We start from the raw sequence: 21,908 nt of genomic DNA, 5'->3' as shown, positions 1-21,908 counted from the left end.
CTGCACAGCAGTTTCTTTTCTACTTCATTTAAAGTCTTCAGGAGAAATGAAACCCCCAGGCGTTGGTTCAAGATCACAGTAATGCCCTCGGGGTAAAGCATGAAGGTCATGTTCTCCATCAATACAGCTCCAAGTTTATAAGACTGATCAATTAACTTACTCGAGAGCTTCAAAACACTGCTGCCTGGTTTAATCAATAATAATCTAGTTTATATTTTACATTTCATCTCTGTTACATTTAAAAAAAAAACAAAAAAAACAGTGAAAACAGTCAATCTGCAATGGATGCTGCAACAAAGTCACCAACAAGGCCCATTCATGTGAACACAAAAATGATTGTGATCTTTATCAGACTAAATTCACAGCTGCAATTAACTCAGAGCCAAGAAGAAGATGGAGATGAAGAAGAAGTCGGGAATTTCTTCATTGATTTCCAAAATCTTTAAAACTTATGTGAGCACAAACACGCAACCTGTACATGACAATGCTCCTGAAGTCAATGCAACTTCAGGAGCAAATACAAGTCTCCGTTAGCCGTAGGGCTGTCAGTACTAAGGCCAGTGTCATTCTGCACCTGGGAATAGTTAATAGATCTTATTTGAAGACAGAATTATGAATGAGAATCCTTTTGATCTTCTTAAAGCCGATTCCTGTCTGGTAGTTAAAGCAGAACTGTTCATAAACAGTTCATAATTCACAGATCTAACTGCTGAAAAGCTAGTACATTCATTTGGAAGTACTTTGTAAAGGGCAGCCTCTAAGACCCTGACGCTGCTTTTGAAATATGTACAATTGCTGCAACATAGAGTAGACAACCCTAAGATGCCAACCACAATGCTTATACAAAGACTGGCTATTTCAATAGAGTTAAATGCAGCACGACATTTCTTAGAATGGCAGTAAGATGCAATGAAGCGTAACAACTAGACTACAAATTCTCCTTTGACACAATAGGCAACATCAACAACAGAAACAAACACACAGATATACTGGTATGGCGTAAAATTTCTTAATATCCCTTTTACTACTCACAGTGCAGTCGTTTAAAGAGGAGCTGCACATTTGTTTTTGGCTATATTTTTGTGCAAACACATGCAACTACACATAAAACTGCATGAATGCATGAACTCCCACCTGCCAGACTTCCAGGCCTCTGTAGTGTAGCAGTAGCGTACAGCTCGTGGGAGATCTTGTACTGGTCAGAAGCGTGGTGAGCTGCTAGTCGTTTGGGAGACAGTGTGGCATAGCTCCCTATGCCCGAACTCATCTGCAAAAAAAAAAAAACAAGAGTGTAGTTGTTTTGTTCTTCCAAATGCTGTAAATAAGCTCAGGGAATGAACACGGTGACGTTTATACACAACAGTTCTTGCTGTGTGCTGGCAGCCAAATATGACAAATATGGCTGATGTTTTGATTTGAGTGCTTCAGACACAAAGGGTCTGTACCTGCACCATTTGCCAAATTAGTTTTGTGACTATATCCAAATGAGAAATTTTGGAAATGAGCTTACAAATGGAAATTGGCACTATGTGTGAACCATGTCCAAATCACTTACAGTTGAGAATGTAATTTAAGCTAAGAACACCCAATCAAAAAAAGCAGTAAACAAAACCAAAATATTATAACTAAAAAATATCATGGTACAATATGTACTATTCAGTATCAGCATCCAACAAATTTGCCTTAGAAACCTGAGTTTGAATAAGGTGCAGAATAATTTAGAATCTCGAAAATGCAGCTTTTTTGAAGAACACTGATTTCTGTCAGTCTTTTCATCTGCACTTCACCAACTGTATTGTCATGATTAAAGAGCGAACAAAGTGTAAAGAACTATAATTCTTAATTTACATTCATGAACGCATGCAATGAATGTTACAACCATCAACTACACATCTGTTCATGAAATACATATACTCAGCATTACTACTGTAAATACTGCACTCTGAAATATAATCTGTGTTCTGTTGTGCCTCATAGTAAATGCTGTAAAACCACCCTCTAAATCTACTGTTCATACAAAAGCTTGCTCTGTAATGAAAATCACACTACAAAATGCATACTCTGTGTGTCATAATAATAATAATGTTCACTAAACATGCACAATAAACACACAATTAGACAATAAAAACATCAGGTCAGGACATGGGTGACAGAGACATTCCTATGGAAAAAACATGCACATTTGAAGAGGGGAGATAGTTCTTGCGCACTGGAATTGGACATTCAAATAAAATGTATTTACATGCATAAGTATGAGACATGATTCAGTTATTAAATAGCTTTTATACTGATTTCACTTTGAGGAACGGAGTTAATATTCCATTAACTCTAGCTCTGTAGTGGTGGCATTCATTAAAATGTTTTATAACCAGTACTATTTTTTAATGGAGTTTAAATGTATGCTTTGCATAAAAAGCTTCACATTTTCTGACTCTGTAATGACAGAATACATTTCTTTCCTACATAGATCCACATTGTAATATTCTGTACCTGGTGAAGAGGGGATGATGATGAATTGGCCCCTCCCCCAGCCGCTGTCGAGTTGGGTGGTGATGCCACCCTCAGGGGAGACCCGCCCCCTCCTGCTGTTGTCACAGCAACTGTGGTGCTGGAAGACAAATAGATGAAGTAACATTAAAGAAAAACAAATGACTCATTCCGCTTTATATGAAAATAGTCGTATGCTTGTTCTTTCATGTATGCTATATGGCTTTGGAAGTAATTATTTTTCTGCGTCATCCTTTAAAGTTCTTGGTGGAGTCATACTGAGTTTTCTTCTAAAGACTAACGGAGAGCTGGTTTCCCAAGATATCTGTCTTCCTGTCTTCTCACAGTTCTCTTCTTTTAGGCATTGTTGACTGATTTAGTTTGGATTATCTTGTCAATACATATGTGGCTTATGCATAAAACTATTTCTTGGCCTCTAGTGTCAATTTTAACATTTTTACAGTTTCAGTACATCATCTCTGGAAGCAGAATAGTTGCATGTAATGGAATATCATAAGATTTTTTTTTCCTGTCTTTTATAAGATGCTATAGTTACTTACTACTCATTATTGAACACCTGTTGTGTAGACTTTGTTAAGAAACAACAGGCGGTCTAATAATTATTTCTAAAAGAGCATATGCGGATTTTATATTCACTGCATGCTGGCATAGATTAGATGATATAAACCGGCAAGAACAAGGCAATTCTTTTCTATTGTTTTAAATTCTGCTGTAGCCAACCCTCAATTTTTTTTTTTCTCAATGCATCTGTAAAACCTGCAAATTAATCTAGATAAATCAGGATCAATATCAGCATCTCAGGTCTCTACCTGTATGATTTGGCCAGCCGATTAGCAGGAGACTGTTTGCTGGGAGAAGAGGAGGAGGAAGAGGAGGGCAGGCGCTGAGTGGTGGAGTACCCTGGTGTGTCGGAGGCTGATCCCAGGCGTTGGAGTTTACTGGGAGAGCCAGACCCTGAGCCTCCTCCAGACAAAGGAGAGCTGACACGCTGGGCGGGCAAGGTGGAGCTGGAATAGTAGATACCTACAGCAGAGGAGATTCAGTAAACACAGAGAAGCAGAGAAATGAATGAGAATGTGGTGAGACTGATCGAAGTGCAAAAGCATGAGAGGAACAGGCAAATATGTGCAAAGCAGGTTAAGAAAAACATACAAATTTGACAGGTACATCAAAATGCAAGGTTTGACTGAAATGATATTCAGAGGATAAATATGCTATAGATATCTATGTAAAATGTACACATTATATAGGAAAGACTTCGTCTGTGATAGACTGGAAACAGACAAAAACCTCAGAGAGCAAGCTGCATAAAACACATTAAACACACTAAATGCAGTACTATACATGTATAATCCACAACCTTGACACAAACCAATGATGCTCCAGAGACTAGAGGCAATGCAGCTTGTATATAAAAAATAATATAGCAGAGTGAGAAAATAATACATACTGCAGGCTGCAGGGAAACATTCTTCTAATCACACTGTTTTTTCAGTTGTCAGACATGTCTCCAAATGTCATCTCTGCACAGATGAACAGTGCTTCACGCTATGTCACATTAATGTATTATGAAGGAAATTGAGCTCCAAGAGGAAAAAGAATAAAAAGAGGAAGAGAAGGAGAGGTGAGAGCTTACCTGCCCCTGCCCCAGTTTGTGGTTGTTGCTGCTGGGCTGCACGACTAGATGTCACCTGAAGGGATATAGAGGAAGACAGAGCAAGTGAGAGAAGAACAGCCATGACAGGGAAGAATAGATTGGTAGAGCTGCTGATTAGTGGGGGAGGGAGAAGTAGGGATGATGGGGAAGAGAGAGAGCGAGACAGAGTAAAGAAAAATGCGATAAAAGAGAATAAAGAGTAGTGGCCATCAAAAACTTTTATGCACAATGAGTTCAGTCAAGCCTTTGAGGAGTCTCGAATGAACCTAGAGGAGCTGGTAATGAAATCCCCACAGAAAACAGAGGGGTGATTCAAACAGACTCATAGAAGCAGACCATGAAGTCCTCTGAGCTCAGCTGACTGAAATCATTTCTCATAAACCCTTGTTGCACCACCTCCTCAAAGTAGAGGAAAGAATTACATTCATGACCTAATATCTATCATCTGCACTCAAATAAACCCCAATATTCACAAATAATAGATAAAATAACTAAATCTGTCGTTAAAATCAGTTACATTTGAAGTGTAAGACAAAGCTGTTGGCTGGTACTCACACTGATTTGGTGTGGTGAAAAAATGTATGATACAGTGTAAGTCAGCAGTCTTGTCCTCATTTGAGTCATATTTGAACAAAAACAGTGGAAAGAAATGCAAATTTTAACTCACCCACAGCCTTGCTACCTACAGCTATGACTGCAATATGCAGCGAATTCCTTCCAGAAAAAAAAGTTGTGTGCCACTGTGTGAGTCAAAGGCAGAGCGTGAGAAGCCTTTCTAGCACATATCACATGCTAGTCTATCCAAATATATTCTCCCTATTCCATATTCTCCAGAGACAGTAGGGGGGAGCATATGTCAGAGCTCCGCTGAGCCTCATATCTCCTTATGGTGATGCTTGAGCTGTAAAGGTGATTCAAATACATTACTAGCCTGACATGGCTGCAGTTGTGGAAGGCCATATTATGCAAGCACACAGTCACTGAGTCACCTTGGAACTTTGTCATTACTGCATATACAGTAGTTAAACTTAGTAACACTCAAACTGTCTGTTTCATAGAATTAAGGAAGGTATGTTCATATATGTATACATTAATATGTCAGGAGAGGCCAAGAAAATATGTATTTTTATATTGTCTTCATTAAATCAGAATACATATTTGAATATTTATTACGACACGTGCACTCTGTGTCAATTATACTTTATTTTATGGCAAAACAAACTAAAACACGTGTATACAATTATGCAAACACAACACTGATTATTTGCAACTGTTTCCAGGTGTGAATATTTGCAGCTGTGCAATTGTGCAGAAGCACCTTGCTCAGCAAACCGTCCCAAGGTAAATATAGCAGCATGCACAGGCACCCAATCTCCCATTATGTTTCCAATGGCCGTCTGTGGGTATATTCCCTGCGTTGCGATGAGCCCGAGTGTGTCTGCTGAAGACAACAGGCCTGTGGTTCCAGCACTGCTTTGTTTGGAGAGGGGTCATGGAAACTGATTTATCTCTAGCTGAGTAGATTAGCAGTGTCTTTCGAAAAAATCCTGACATACAGTTTATGGAAGCAAACAGGCAGACAAGCACAGCGGGGACACTGATGAGGACTGAAGGAATGGAAAATGGGTAAAATAAGGAGATGGTGCTTACATACATCTTTTTTTGCGAGTCCTTGACTCAGCAATATTCTGAGACAGCGTGCCTTCCTACATTACATTATTGTGTATATGTGGAAGTCCTCACAAAAGAGTACAGTATAGCATTTGACCTTGAGTTTCTACCTTCATCCTGATCTCCACAAAGGAGAAGTAAATCCTGATGGAAGCAGAAACTTAACCTGACTCATCTACAAAGAACAGGAGGAATTTTACTTTCAAACCAACATGCAAATGCGTGATAAATTTACCGGGTGAATCATCTGTATATTCAAAATCTGGGAATGAAGAAAGAGGTCAAGAATACTAAGGTAACAGCAACTGGCTAAAATTGAGATCTTACAGCGGCACTGTCAAAGAAACAAACAACATTTCTGGTTCTGGTAACCTCAACTGGTCAAAATATCATGACAACTTCAATAAACAAGTCATTATTCATACGTCAACCCATCCCAAACAACCAAGAGTATTTATGTCTTCTATGGTAAAACGGCAGGAATCTTTTTCGTGTTTTCTCTGGAGGAAACCTGGTGCCATGAATACATAGTACCATACTCTGACCAAACATGTAACTCATGTTTTGATAATTGATCATTTGTATACTGTATGTATATATATAAATGGTATGGGCTCATGCATTTAACTGCAGCAGTATCCAGAATTATACCAAGGTGCCTTTTATACATCTTAAAAGACCTTACGGATAGCCAAAACTCCAGCTTACTGATCACTACTGCAATTAGCTGCAGGCTTTAAAAAGAAAGCTCGAGTTTTGAGGTGTTAAGGAAACCTACAGTAAGTGCATCTGAAAAAAATGTTTTATGTATACAAGATCACTTGATCTGTTTATTTGGATAGAGGGTTACTTGGGACCGGATTATTAAAAGTGTCTATAAACAGCCAGAGAGCCTGATCTTAATCAGGATATGAGCCAATATGCAGAGCACTGTAAAATCATCTCCATAAGTCCCGCGTGTTAATTTAGTGGGTTATGAAGCCAAGTGGGAGATCTAAGGCTGATGAGATGAAGGCCACTGAGCTGAGTTTAAGAATCCTGTTAATGTTACTTGTTTGGGTTTAATGCTGGATGTGCTACAATAACCAAAATGCAAATTTAGACACATAGACTATTGACTGAATGAATGAATGGATACATACGTAGCTGGGTGAGTAAATACATTAGTGAAATATGATTTGTTGGCTGAGTTTACTAACAGACACCAAGCTTGGCAAATTCTGCAAGGCAGGAGCATTTTTTTCTATCCGACTCTATCATCTTGCAGTGCTGCTTCTTTTTTCTTCCAGTAAAACACTGGAATGTTTGAGGTGCCATGTATCCATGCATTATTAAAGCATGGCCTCTCAGGGTTATAAATATCCTACAAAAGAGCAGCAACATGCTAGCCCCTTCACTTTCTCTTTCGCTCTCCTTGAGAAAGTCACTTATGCAAACTTTAAATGCATCCACATACACACATCGACGAGGGAGTGCATGTAAAAACTGCCCCCATGTGCATGTGCATATATGCACTCCCAACTGCACAAGTCTGCAAACACATGGACACACACACACATGCATGTACTGCACATGCATGCAAGCTGCACCTGCCTATCTCATGGCATGCATAAAGCTATTCATGAGCAACAAGCCCTGCTGACAGCACTAGCCCCATTACACTGACAAGCCAAAAACATCAGAGAGGAGAAGCACTCACACACACACACACACACACACACACACACACACACACACACACACACACACACACACACACACACACACACACACACTCACATGGACAGAGATGGTGAGCAGAGAGGACAGGGAAGGAAGATGGGAGGGAGTGGAAAGAGGACAGGAACACTGCAGAAAGAATGAACTTTTTTTTCCTTATCTGTCCATCCATCTATATCCCTGTCTATCAGTTTTTCTTCCTGTCTTTTCCTCCTGTATTTCTTATTTATTAAGGGAAGGCATCTACTAAGCTTTATCTGAAACCAGCTCTGAAATGCGTTTCGGTGTGACTGTGGGGGGATGAATAAATGTGTTTACAAAGACAGATACAACCTCCTTCACCTTTCTCTTCCAAAAGACACATGCACGAAAGCAAACAAAAGCCCAGATACGCATGTGCACACTTCTTCACACATGTCAAATGAGAAACTAGCACAAGAAAACAAACATCCTTTCACTCTACACATGAAAACTTCACTGGAGGTACACGTGCGAGTACGTGCACAGACACATGAAAGATATTCACAGTGAGGTGTGATCCTTGTTAAATAATTATCTGGTTTATAGTTATTGATCTAAAACATTTCCTCTCAGTTTCCATTCATAATCATCTATCACAAACGGAACATTTGTCCCAGACAGTGGCAATATCTTTTAATGAAGCACTGCAGCTGCTCACTGATTAAGCAGATGTGTGGGTGTCTGTTTGAAAGTACGGTACGTGTGTGTAGAAGCATGTGTGTTTGCAGTATGGGTATTACCAGTGATATGTCGAGGACATGAAAATTGGAAATAATTGGCTTCTGTGGGCTGTAAAGTAATTTGGTAGGTTTTCTACCTATCAGCACACTGCTGTGATTAATATGTGACTTTGTATCAAGCTTTATTTCTCAAGCTCTTACAAACGAGACGTGTGCTGAGATTCGTCTGTGTGTATTTGATTGTCTCTTCATTTTGGTGATGAGCATCTGATTAACTGTCTTCTTTTGGATTGCTTAAAAAGCCCGTTGTAGTGACTGGACTAAACCTCTTCAGCAGGACTAATGAAAAATTGGGATTCTATATAAATATGTTAATAAACGTGGATCAAATCAACTGGGACATCATATAAATCCACATTCGGTGAGAGCACTGAAAGTCAGAGTTACATGTAGCTGTAGAAGCACTATGCAAGATAGTGCATGGGAGAAAAAAAGGCAGGAGAGGAAAAAGAAGGGAGATGTTCGCTCAGTCTGTGAAAGAAAATGGAGCAACAAGGAATCTTGAAACCATCCTACACAGCATAATATAGTACCACAGGAGCCCTTACAAGTTTGCATGAGTAAATGCGTACAATGCTGCTCGACTTATAAACAGTGGAGAACTCACTTTAAGTCAATAACCTTTCTGGTCAAAAATCCTCTCATGCCAGTAACTAATATTTTCTGGCCATCAGCTAGCTACAAAGTGAAAGTTTCAAAGAACCCACGCTCAAGTTTATACAACTGGCCGGCGGCAGAATTTTTGTCTGATGCTTTAATCCTTATCAACACTCGCATCCTCATTATCATCTGCATGCAGCAGAATTTCCTACCTGGTTGTAGCTGTGCACAGCTCCTCCAACCTGCCCGCTACGCTGAGGAGTTGCTGCAGAGATGCTGTCGCTAAGGGCGAGGGTCTGGTTGCTATGGTAGCTGGCAGAGTACTGGAGCGAAGCCTCCGGGGTGGAGTTGAGCTGCAAGGAACTCTGGGAAAGAAGAGCCGGTCCTACCAATTGAGACAGGAGTGGTGTGTGGTTGGGTTGGAAGGGGAGGAGGGGGGAGGTTGAGTTGAGTTTGTGTGAGAGAGACAGAGTGAGAGTGAGAGAGATTAAGAGTGAGAAAGAGAGGGGGCGTGAAGGGGAGAGATTGAGAGGCGAAGAGTGAAATGGGGAACAGAGAGAGAGAGAGAACAGCAATTTAGAGCAGATAGTGCAGCAGTGCAGCACTCCGTGAGTTGGAGATGGCATACATAATTTATTAGCAGAGGAAGGGAGAAACAGAGGAACAGAGAGAATAGGAGGAGGAGGAGGAGCAGGGAGATAGAGAGGATGGGAGGAGGAGGGCTGGAAAGAAGAAAGTTGTAATGGATGGAACACCTAACCACTTAAACGTTACCTCCCCAAACATGTTAATTTCTACCTGGTACCGTTGGCTCAAACAAAACCTCACTTGACCCCTGCCTAAGATAAATAAGGACAGCCTACTCGGGATGAATTATTAAACATTATTTAATTCCTGTAGTAGTTCAGTGAGCTTTGTAGGACATATACCCATATGGTCTAATCCACTTTTTAATCCACTTTATTATCTAAAGCACCAGTAAAGTATGAGCATAGAGAACTATATGAGCTAAATCTGCAACACAAACACACACACACATATGACAATCTCACTCCGTTTCGGCAGCATCTCTTCTACCACCTGATGTAGTCGCTGCTGTGTCATCAAATAATATTCCCGTCTCTCTAAGTCTCATGCTGCACACATAAAGCTCATATCGATCACGAATAAGAACATCATAAGGCAGTTTTTAAGATGGACTATCTTCTAAACTGTGTATGGAGTGATGCGGTGAACCGAGGGGAACTGTTACAAACCACTCAGTAATCAGCGGCGTGTGTGTAAGTGATTATACGCATCTGTATGTGTGGTTGGGTTTTATTGAAGAATAGTTAGGTCTGTGACCTGTTCACAGACTGCTGTATGAATATTTTATTAATTTTCTATTTTTACTCTCTCCAGCTCTCTGAATACAAATTTCGGGTACATAACAAGTGTGGTATTACATTTCACAGATTAAATAGAATCTCTTTCTATTTCCTACTTTCTCAATTTCAAATGGCTAAATATCATGAATACGCCCTTACAAAGTCCGTGATAAGTGTCTCCCCCTGAGCTCACTGACATTTTTCACTCTAAAAAACAATGGCCCCTTATTATTCCTCTCCCATATCTATTTGCTTGCACTCTCTATCTCTCTCCTCGTCTTCCCCCAGAATCCTATCCTCCCTGTGAGTCTGTGTGCTGTGAACCAAGATCAACTCCTCTGCTTCTCGCCTTCACAAAAGACTTGTCTTTTCTCATCTCGATTCATCCCTTGCTTTTTATGAATTATTAAACAGCACTTTGTGTTACGCAGACTGAGTGGGAGCTCCCAAACTCATCATCGCTCTGCCTTGGTGTTTGTTACATTGTGTGTGCTGTGTGACAAAAAAATGGTTGTATGTTTATTTCTGTGTTCGTACACGCGATGTGAAGTGCGTCGGTGCTGGATAGTCTGAAGATTGCAAAGTTATCTGGTTGGTCGGTGGTGAAATAGTTAACATGTATGAATGAGCTCATGTGTTTGTCCTTGTGTGACAAAAAGTGTGCACATGTGCAATATGTGTGTACTAATTGTGTGAGTATGTGTGAGAAAAACACAGTCAATTGTAGGGCTTTAAGTTTATTCATGTCTTTACTGACTCCCAAAGAGTATCTGTTCTGGGATGGAAAATATGAATATTTCAGAATCTCAGTCAAATTATGAGCATTATATTCTAAGTCTATGAAATATGTACACTTGCACATCTGACATACAAAGAAAGGTTATAGATTTTTAAGAACACTGGCTTTCAGGTAGCAAGATACGTTAAATCTCAAAGGTTTGAAAGGTCCATTTAAAAAAAAAAACTTTTTTAGAGTCTGTATGTCTATGTACATTTATATATGTGTTATGCTGCTCTGCGTTGACATCTGAACAACTACTGTATTAGCTAAAAGCAAAAAGGCTGGTGCAGCCTCTCAGTGAAGACAGGGACATGTCACTATAGTATGTATTTACTGCTTAGGTATTTGCAGTGCTGCCTGCAAATACCTAACACGCACACCGACACACTGAAGGCTATCCTGAATTTATCTCGACCAACACATTGTGGAGCTTTTGTAGAAGCCCATTCGCAAAATGGGAAGAACAGCCGGGTGTGGAACAAGAGTGCTCACAATGAGAGTGCCATCTATTTGGACAGGAGTGACTCAGGCACTTCCTAGAAGCGAGATAAGAATCTAATTATCTGACATGTCTTCCACGCGGTTCAGCATGTGCTTGAAAAGGCAAGCTCTTTCTTATCCATGCAAACCAGCCGCAACAGCAATTGAGGTAAATATTCCAAGACCAGCTTTCTCTGGTTTGTCCTGTCCAGCTTTACGCTACCATACATAACTGTGTGCTTGTGCGTGCATGCGTAAAATTACATAGGTGCTCCACACCAGCTGGGTCCTTTTCTACTCATACCAGAAATTACATGCTTAGTGTTAAACATGTATGTCTTCATGTAGAAATGCTCTGAGCATCCAGCACAATATGAGTTCTTAAAATGCCATCCATTACAGCAATATCAACTATCAAAAAGGTCAGCAGACCATAAGCGAAATGGGAATGCAGTGTTCCAAAACCAATGACCTGCAAAGAAAATGCCAAGCACATTTAGCAAGACCTTATACACAGGCTGCCTCTCAATCACTGTTTGAATTGTTTATCTGAATCCAAGGCCCACGGGGTGGAAGTGCTACTTAAGGATGCTACTTGAGACAGTTGTTAGCAAAAACTCATGGGGCAGCATGGTGTGCTTGACTGTTATCTGTCTCCACATGAAAACAGTTGAGAGATGTTTATCTGCCCAGGAAAGAACACTTCTGGTATAAATTAGGATTTAAAGTTCTTGGTTTTGGATTGCTACTTAATTAACTATGATACCCTTTCAATGCCAAACTGCAACTTTATTTGTAGAAAATGCATTTCTAACTTAATACAATTAATATGTTTACTTTCCTTAATTAGTATATGCTTAGCTGTATTGGATACTTCTTGCCTAATCTGGAACAAAATCCTCCCTTGACTCAACTCGCTTACTGTAAGTAGAAATGAAATCTGAGTGAGAATTCAATATTAACAAAGGGAATTGCTGCACTTATGTGCCATATCTAATGGACTGAGGGACTAATAAGAGTACATTTCCTCCTTTTCTTTCAGCCAAAACTCCTCAATATGTAAACCAGCTGCAGTTGTAGTTTTTATTAAGACTGCCTGGATATTCTTTTCCCCACAGTCATTCTTTTTAATGAGTGGCTGTGCATAGAAATTAAAACTGAGGTGCATATTCCTTTTGAGGTAGAAACAAGTTAGTTTTACTTTGCCGTAGTGCCTGCAAAAGTGAAGCAGACCTTGATTTTGATTTACAGCCTGTTAAAATTCCTACAAGTAAATCAAATCCTTCAACAGCACATGTGAATAAACATACAAATTTGAATCTCAAATGACATTTGGTTCATGCTTTTATTCTCTCAGATTGAAATTGTATTTTGGTTGGGTTTTTAGTTCTGCTTCACTCTGATTGAACATGAACTGAAACAACTGGAATTTAAACACACTTCAGACATTATTAGATTGCATCTGGCTTGTCCTCCCCAAACACACACAAACACACATTTCTGCTGAAGCTTACGTTCTCCGCTGTCAAGTATTCCTGATTCCTGAAGGGAGCGAATGCAGGAATCCACCAACTCCAAGCCTGTGGTTAGCTCATCTTCAATATCCTTCTGTCCATCTGCTGCAGAGGAGACACAAAGACACAGAGTGAGACAGGGAAGGAAGAGGAAGAGGGAATGAGGCAGAGATGAATGATGTCTCTCTGGACTGTAACCTCAATCCTCTACTCTCACAAACCGTAAAGCCCTACACATTATGACCTGGTTATGAGCTGTAGGACATTTTTATTATATGCTGGAAAGGGCCCAGATAGGTTTGCCTTGGAAGCTGCCTGACTGGCCATGAAGTTGTTGTTAAAAAAGTGTAGTTGACTCTGTTAAGCAGATGAGCGAGGGGGGAAAAAAGGCAAAGAGTGCATGCTTGTGGTCTTTACACATGGAGATTAACACTGACTAGTGGCCTTGGTGTGACAAACTGATGAGTGTGTGACAAGGCTTTTGTGTTAGTGTGTCTGGTGGATGTGTGTGTGACTGTAGTCATCTGGCTATATGCTTGGGTGCTTCTCCTCATACATTACTAGACTGCAGGTATAAATTCCAAATGTCTCTTGACACACTCTCGTCCTGGGATGTCCATCAGACACAAATCGAAACACAATCTTGAAGGTGTTGGTGCCATAAATCTTATCCTTCAACTTAAGATGTGTATATATTGCATAACTGCCAGAGCTATCAGATCCAGCTAACATTCTAGCTAATATACATAATCAATCTAGGTTTTCTTTTAAAATTAATCAATCAATAAATAAATACATGAAATATGTGTATATGTATTTTTACAACCATTAATGGGAGAATTTTACCTTGAGAGTTCCAGCGAAATTGTTCATCTGCTGAACTGCAAGAAAAAGGATGTGGTTAATAACAGGAATAATATAAAGAACATTAACAAAAGCATACAAGTACAATTACAAATAGTTGCAGCATTTTAAAATCTATGACACATTACAGTACAGCTTCCCAATTGCTTTGCAAAATATAAGAAGTAAAAAGACATTGCTTCAGGTTCACACTTAGTTACCAGCTTGAACTCTTCATCCGCACCAAATCAAGACTGTCATTCCAAAATGCATTCACAATGTATAATGTCTTTTATGTCTGTGCTTGTAAAACATATAAAAGGTATTTACCCTACTGAAAGCAACTTCCACAATAAAGTGAAACTCTTAAAACTTCTAAATGTCATTTCAGTTGTAAGTCGTCCCAGGCCAGTTATTTTCAAATCTGAAACAGTTTACAGAGTACTGCACACTCACATAACTGGGATTTAATTCTCAAACGGATCATCTTGTAGATACAGAGACAAATACACATACAAACACACACATTCATGCAAATGTACAAACACAAGACTTTTTTTCCCCCGTCCTCTTGATGGCTGTCAATTGATCGGTGATTGATGGGAGCTTGAACGGAGAGAAAAAGACAAAGCAAGGTAGAAAGAAACAGACAGGCAGAAGGATAAAAGCTAGAGACAAATATTGAGCTGCCCGCTGTGTGATCAATGCAGACACGGACAGACTAACTGATACATATAGATTCTTTCATCTGACTTCATCTCCACCATTAGACTGGCTGTCTGGGGTAATTCTGCATTTGTCCCATTTAGACTGTTTGTTATTCCACATATCCAAACTTTGTAAATGAAGTGAGTGTGTCTGCAAGTGCACTTTGGGTGTCATTGTACACTTTGCGTCTAAAATATTTATGTGCTTCATGTGCATACGAGTTTGTTGAAGATTACGGTGAATAAATTTACTGTTGGTTGGCTGAGACAGTAATCGTCATCCAGAGATAGCTATTTCCTGAATAGCTTTCATAAACTGATTTGACTGGTTGAAGCAATTTTGATTTGGAACAAAGTAGCCTATTTCTGGAGCGCCATTGTATTATAGTGTATGCAGTGACTAATACTCTGCTATGGAACTCCGGAAAAAAAACAGAATCCTAGTTATGTGACGTTAAGATGGCTATAAACAGGAGCAAGAGGAGAAGCAATGCGGAGGTGTTAATTAACAGACGCTTGTAATTTTCTTATTACTATTTTAGCACAGTGAACTTCTGAAATCAGTTGGCCTGTTTTGCAGTTTGGCAGGCTGCTGTCCATGGAGCACCTCAGGAAATGTAATGCTGACAGGACACTCCTCATGCATGGTAACCACTGGAAGGTCAAAGCTGGTGTGGATGCTTCAGTAGTGCTTACAGGCCACCATCAATTTTTGAGTTGCAATGCCGACAACAGCACACCACAGCTATGTTCAAACCATACCATAATCAACTTTAACACCATTATATCTACGAGTTTAACTAGATTTGTTTTTGAAAGTTGGCAGAGCACAACAATCTTCCTCATTTATGCTTCACCAACACACAGCAGCAGCACTAAAATGACAGTTAATGCGAACAGTGAGGCTGTGACAGAGGAAGTTAGAGGATGTTTGCCAAACGTCTTTCTCTCTACTGAATATTGTCGAAACATTACAGCATTCAAGACCCAATCTTATGATGTACTCACAGGAATCAATATGAACTTTTAGTCTGTCTCGAAAGGTTTGTTTTTTGTTTTGTCTGTGTCAGCATGATTTGTGTTTGTCTTTCCCTGAGGTGCAGCTTGTCTTGCATTTTTGCTTTTCGGTTGACAGTAATTATTATATAACAGCTAATCGCTGTAATGCAATGGTGCAGTAATAAAGGAAGGGGTGGGCATGAATGCAGACAAAGTCTCATCAGTTTGACATTAGGAGAAATGTTATCACCTATGTTCAATGGGTAAATTCTCCTGAAATAAACAAACTTTTACTTCTTCATTTTCAGAACACTTTCTCGGATTTAAGTCTCATAATAACCGTGACATGCACTATTATTTCATCTTTTCAGCTGCCCACTCACATTCTCTAAACCCTGTTCCTTGTTTAGCACTGTCCATGTCTCCTTTTATTTCAATAATTTTGCAAACACATACTTTGTGGGAATAAATCAGAAGATTTTGTGTAATAAAAGCTCAATGGTCACAACTCCTGATTTGTTCACGCTCCATGTTTCTGTTGTGATAAATGATCAAATAAGTGGTTAAATTCTAATATCGCTTTTGAACAGTATGAGCTCTTGGCTATTTCCAGGGTAATTTCACTGCCTTTACTTTCACGCTCTTATCATGGTCGTCATGAGGACTAGTCATACATGCTGTAACTTGCGCTGTGGAGATATATTTTCATAACTGTATAGTAGAGATTGTCTGGACTCTGGCAACATCAGAACCATGACAATGAAACTCAGATTTAGACTTATGACTCTTATGACTGGGGAAAAAAATCAGTATTTTCTGCATAACTTAAATAAGTGTCATTATCTTACTCACTAAATGTGTATATAAAATAGCCGACTTGCAGAGGTTGTGAACCAGGCTAATGTCCCTACAACTAGTGCAAATGGAAAAAAACTAAGTTCTGCAGATTATTTCCATATATAATAAGGCTATGTTACTTTAAAATATAGAGACTTTGTGAACAATTCAACCAGGCATATTAAAATGGCTGAACAGATTAGTAAAGACATTACTTTGCAGAAGTTTGATCTGTCTTCATGTAGGTATTAATATGATAGGTAAATGGATAATTGTAATTTTGCTTCAATGATTCCACCTTTTCTTGTGAAATGATATTAGCATATAATTGCATAGATATTAACATGTCTAGATAATAAAATATCTGTGCAATGACAAGTCCATGAGTAATTCAAACAAGAGTAATAGGTGAGGAGATGGACTCACTGCTGTATGCAGGTTGTAATTAGGATTAAATTTGATGTACATTCAAAGTGATCTTTTCTCGCCAACGCTTCGTTGCACCAACAAGCAACATGCACTGTTGGAAATTGTACATCATGCAATTTCAATTGAAATGTGGTACAATTGCTGCAATAAATTCTTTGACAGCAATTCATTGGGGGGAAGTGATGTTAATTTGGATGCAAAGTGGCTTCATTGGGCTCTAAGACATCTTGTTTGCTGCCACCTTTGAGTGAAGGTCAACTGAAAAAAAACCTAAAGACTTTAAGAGTTTTCAGCTCACTAGGCTAATGAAACACTGCCATTATTTTCAGCTCCAGTTATTGATCAGCAGTTCACTTGTTATATGAAGAACAGGACCAAGATGCAAAGTATTCTGGTTCCTTATCTTCATGTAACATAGGCCACTACAGATGTCATTTGTTATTTTTCGCTTCATTTTAAATTAGTTAGAGCTGGTTACATGACAGTATTACTATGCCCGCAAAACTGGACTCTCTTCGTTTTTATAACATGCTGCCGAAAATGTCATTCTGCCAGATGAAGTCTGGATTTTCTGTATTAATAGTGCTTTTTGCCAGGTTTTCAAGCACCAACCACTGGCAATCATCTTCTGAACTGTGTATACATGTTGACTCATATGTGACCAACTCTTTTAAGTGGAATCAAAAATCATGTTTGTTAACAAATTCCCAGTTTTTACAAATTTGGAACCCGCTCTTGAAACCCAATCACACAGTAATTGCAGGTGTGATTGCGTTATACATGCAAAATCAAAATGTGATGGATGCAGATGGAGTGCTGCAGCACTTACAGTAAAGAATTATACATACACACAAACAAAAGCACTCAAAAAAGAGTGATAACCAGGAGGAAGGGAACTGTGCTTCCATGTGCTTGAAGGAAATACAACATGGTAACGGCAGTAAACATTGCGGCACTGTGTTAAATTGTAGTTGTTAACAGAGAAAGAGAGAGAGCCGAGAGAGGGAAAGAAAACTTTGTATGAGGCACTCAGAGAGCTGATAGACAGGAGGGAGAGATTTAATAAGCACAGCATTATTCCACAACATTGCACACTCTCGGCTGCAATGCCACAACACTACACCCAGCGAGGCAGCGCTTCTCTTTTAACAGCGAGCCTGCGAGACATTTTAAATTCACTACAACACTCTCAACTGCCACACGGCTTAAATCAACAGACAGCGTCATCTACCGTTCCCAGTGAAATCCACATGCATATCCACACTCTTCACTTCCACAATCACTGAAAGAAAAATATAGTTTGCTCCTATAGTACCAATTTGTGCAACAGTGCCATTGTTTTTGTCTCATGGGAGCATGGAAACTCTTCTAGTACAACTAATGAATTAAAAGAAACTAGCGGTGCAGTGGGTGCCTTGTGGTGACAGAAATACTTTGTTAATTTATACATAACAGTTTAATTTAAAGTTGTTACGATACAATAAAGGATCAAAATGTGTGTATACTTAATATTGCTCCGACTGGGGAGACCACTGGAGCAATTTTGCTTAAGTGAGGTACAAAACAACACAGATTAAAATCTAGTAAACATGTTATAAATGGCTTTATAGTAAACCTATGAAACTATCTAGACAGAATTCCTAGCAGCCTCATCCTTCATGAATCATTAGTCTTCAGCTTGCATTACTAAACAGCAACATTACTCTGAAAGAGTTTCACACTGCCACACAAGGTTCTGCTCAAATCCTCCAGCTGCCTCCCTTCACAGATAGTAGCACTTAAGAACACTTGCCCGTTGTGATAAGGCTGTCAGTGTGGATGTGTGGATGTAAGCTCAGCAAGCAAACACACACTCATAGTTTGCTTTCACATATACACACAAGCACACAACCTAGAGTTAAGGCATTTGGCTGCTTTTTCTACGCAGATCACATTTTAATTGCTTTTGGGTTACCTCCACACACTGACACATGTGCATACATTTACATACATGCACACCAACATGCATATGTACAGATAAAAACCAAATTACCTACACATACACAAGGTGTCAAATTCACGCCAACATTTAACTAAAAGCATTTTATGCCTTTGATAATTGATATCCTGTTGAGTTGGAGAGAGGAATAAATGGCAGGCTTGGCATGCAGTCCTGGGCTATTTCATTACTGCCAGCATTAAAACAGGAGCCTAATAGACCATAATGCCCTGTCTGACGTTTACTAATGCCACTGCAAGAAATAGCCCTAAACGCATCCCGACTTTCTGAAAACTCACAATTCTTAAAAGCAAAAATCCATATCATTATTCATATTTTTATTAGGGACCCAGAGATGTCAAGTAATTTCAATTTCTAACGATTTCCTCACAAGAATAAGATGGGTTGAAAGAAAATGTGGTCTTTTTCACAAAAAGTGACATTTGGCCTACAATAGCATGTCTAATTTAGCACAGCACACACAGCAACACCCTGCAGAGAGAGGGATAAAAGAGAATAAAACTGAATTCATCTAAAGGAGACAGACCTCTTTAATTTTCACATTTTTTAGTTTGAAATTTTACCAAACACTTAGAGGAAGGAAATAAAAAAGATACAGCCTGCCCCAACAGCCATTGTGATAGTCTAATTTGTATTCAAACTAACGTTATCACAATAATGATGTAATATAACTACATGAAAATGGCATGCAGAGTGATTTTATCATTGGACATGCTGTCAACATGAGTATCAGGAATAATTCTGAAGTCAGAGGTAGCGGCTGATGAATGTCAATGAATCATAACCTCCATGAGGGTATGCAAAGAGGTGAGATGTCAAGGTCAGCTGCAGCACAGCTGGGGGCTTGAAGGGAGTCAGTGTCAGGCTCAAGGACAGCTGAACAAGCAGGATGGATGGCTTCTTTAACATCTTGGTTTCCAACATTTGTAAAATGTCAGTTGTCTCAGTAACTGCTGTTCACTGGGGCTGAAATTAACCTGAATACTAAACTATTCAAGCCAAACAAGGTTCGGTCATTAGAAAGCAGTCAAGTCTATTTAATTAACCTTTTTCATTATGCTATAAATCTACTAAATAGCTTACAACAAGGTTCAGGATTGCACTTACCCCTTAAACACATACAGTATTTAACCAAGTGGCCTTTTGAGAAACAGAGAGAAAACTTACTATGGGCCTTGCTACAACAAATGATTAAAAGATTCCTTCACCCTCTGCAATGCCAACAAAACTAGTGTCCTTCCCTCTGTTGTACTGAGATAAATCATTTAAATTGCTAAAACAAAAAACAAAAAAAAATGTGTTCTCTTACACAAATCCAGTATAAAGTCCCTCTGCCTGTATTTGTAAAAGCCTGTTACAGTGGAGCACTTGCACAATTCCATGTGTGTTCAATAGATGCTGATAACTTGATTATGAACATAAGCTATGACGAACAGCATAAAATTACTGATGCAGTGTTTTAGTATCTTGACTATGCATCTACATTAGACATTCTAAATTCTACATGTTCTGTGACTGACAGTAAATGACGCACTGAGTAACTACACATGGGTTGAATAACTATTCAACATATCAGCATTTTAGTTTCTAGATTTCTGTATAAAAAAAAATATTAAAACTGATGTGTGTGTGGTCCATAATTGATTTGTAAAATCCTGAAGAAAAATCATTAACATTGATACTCAACATTCTATCGGAGCATTTCCCTCTCATTAATCACTCGTCCACACTACAAACATCTTGACTGATTGATCATTTCATTGCTGACAAACTGTGGCAAGTCCAAGAGGCTGTGCATACATTTTATATCAACTTTCATAACAATATATTGTTATATCTATTTACTACACAGAAGCTCATGACAAAGCACTATGTATGCATAATTAATGGCAAATTAATTCATCATTAGTAAAAAAAAAAACAAATGATGAAGTTCTTTAAAGCTCACCATAACTCTCAATGATCAATACACTGTTTTCTGAATTATGTTTTAGAAAAATTAATTCTTTGCTGTTCGACTGAAAGCACTGATAGACCATGTCTGTGATCAACTTCTCATCCAATTTGCACTTGCTTTGCACAACCCTTACTTGTGAAATCTTTCCTGTAGGGTTCAGTCAACTGTTCACAAGCAACCAATGAAAAAAAAAAAATGCTCTGAACATTTACACTTCAACACAATTTCACTCTGTTCTGTAGGGAATGCACAGACGTCCACCTACTAACTGCACTGTTTAGAATGTAAGTAACTTCAAATCTAGACTGGAGGGTGGTCTCAAGACAAATTCCTGACATGCTGTGTAATGCATATCCACGGCCCTACATACACTGACATGGTGTGAAACTTTCATAAGACGTAGCTGATTCCTTTGAGGGAGAAAAATGACAGCAAGTGCTATGCAAAATTTTGCCTTCTCACTTTTAGACGTGGAGTTTTTTGGGGAACCACTCTATCATTTTTGTAGATCTGTCTGTTGTATAGACACATATCTACCCACTGGTGGTTGTCATAACAACGTTGTTCTACTTCATCACCGTCACCATGACTGTGTGACACCACAACGGTAATCTGTCAGTCAAGGCAGAGGAGTGGGCTTTTTTGCTCTGTACAGGATGTGGGGGTGAGGAGTGTATAAGTGTACGTATACGTGCATGTATGTATGTCAGAGAGGCAGCGGTGTTTGAAAATGCCATTCTGTTTGAAGTGGGTGAAAGGACATCACACGCTATGTGCTGTATATGTGTCTATACATGCGTTTGTGTGCGTGCATGTACATATTCACATGCAACTTCTCTGACACTCTATTCAGAAAGCACTCTATTGTGCTCGCAACAAGGCTGAGGACAAACTTTTGTGGATATGACAGCTGAATGATGGTTCAACAGTGGGGCTGAAAGAGAATTGTCTAGTCAAAATGTTCTGAAACAATTTCTAATGGTTGACTACTGACAGCTGCAACAAAACCTCCATTTCTACAAAAAAAAAGAAAGAAAACAATGTACCATGGTATTGACAACTCCAATAAAGATATTTCA

General features: G+C 39.1%; 1 protein-coding gene across 5 annotated transcripts in view; it reads right to left on the bottom strand.

The window, feature by feature from the left end:
• Nucleotides 1-21,908, bottom strand: part of ctnnd2a (catenin (cadherin-associated protein), delta 2a) — a 271,300-nt gene that overhangs the window by 132,157 nt on the left and 117,235 nt on the right. For all 5 annotated transcript variants that reach the window (XM_035943707.2, XM_035943706.2, XM_035943711.2 and 2 more), the window contains 7 exons: nt 13,905-13,939; nt 13,059-13,163; nt 9,129-9,301; nt 4,145-4,199; nt 3,318-3,531; nt 2,491-2,608; nt 1,135-1,267 (listed from right to left, as the gene is read on the bottom strand). In XM_035943707.2, the coding sequence (XP_035799600.1) occupies nt 1,135-1,267; nt 2,491-2,608; nt 3,318-3,531; nt 4,145-4,199; nt 9,129-9,301; nt 13,059-13,163; nt 13,905-13,939 (833 nt within the window). The remainder of the gene's footprint in view (nt 1-1,134; nt 1,268-2,490; nt 2,609-3,317; nt 3,532-4,144; nt 4,200-9,128; nt 9,302-13,058; nt 13,164-13,904; nt 13,940-21,908) is intronic.

This window comes from Amphiprion ocellaris, chromosome 22 (genome assembly GCF_022539595.1).
Source record: "Amphiprion ocellaris isolate individual 3 ecotype Okinawa chromosome 22, ASM2253959v1, whole genome shotgun sequence".
Lineage (NCBI taxonomy): Eukaryota > Metazoa > Chordata > Actinopteri > Pomacentridae > Amphiprion > Amphiprion ocellaris.
The sequence above is the reverse complement of the archived record's forward strand: the minus strand, read 5'-3'. Positions and strand labels throughout refer to the sequence as shown.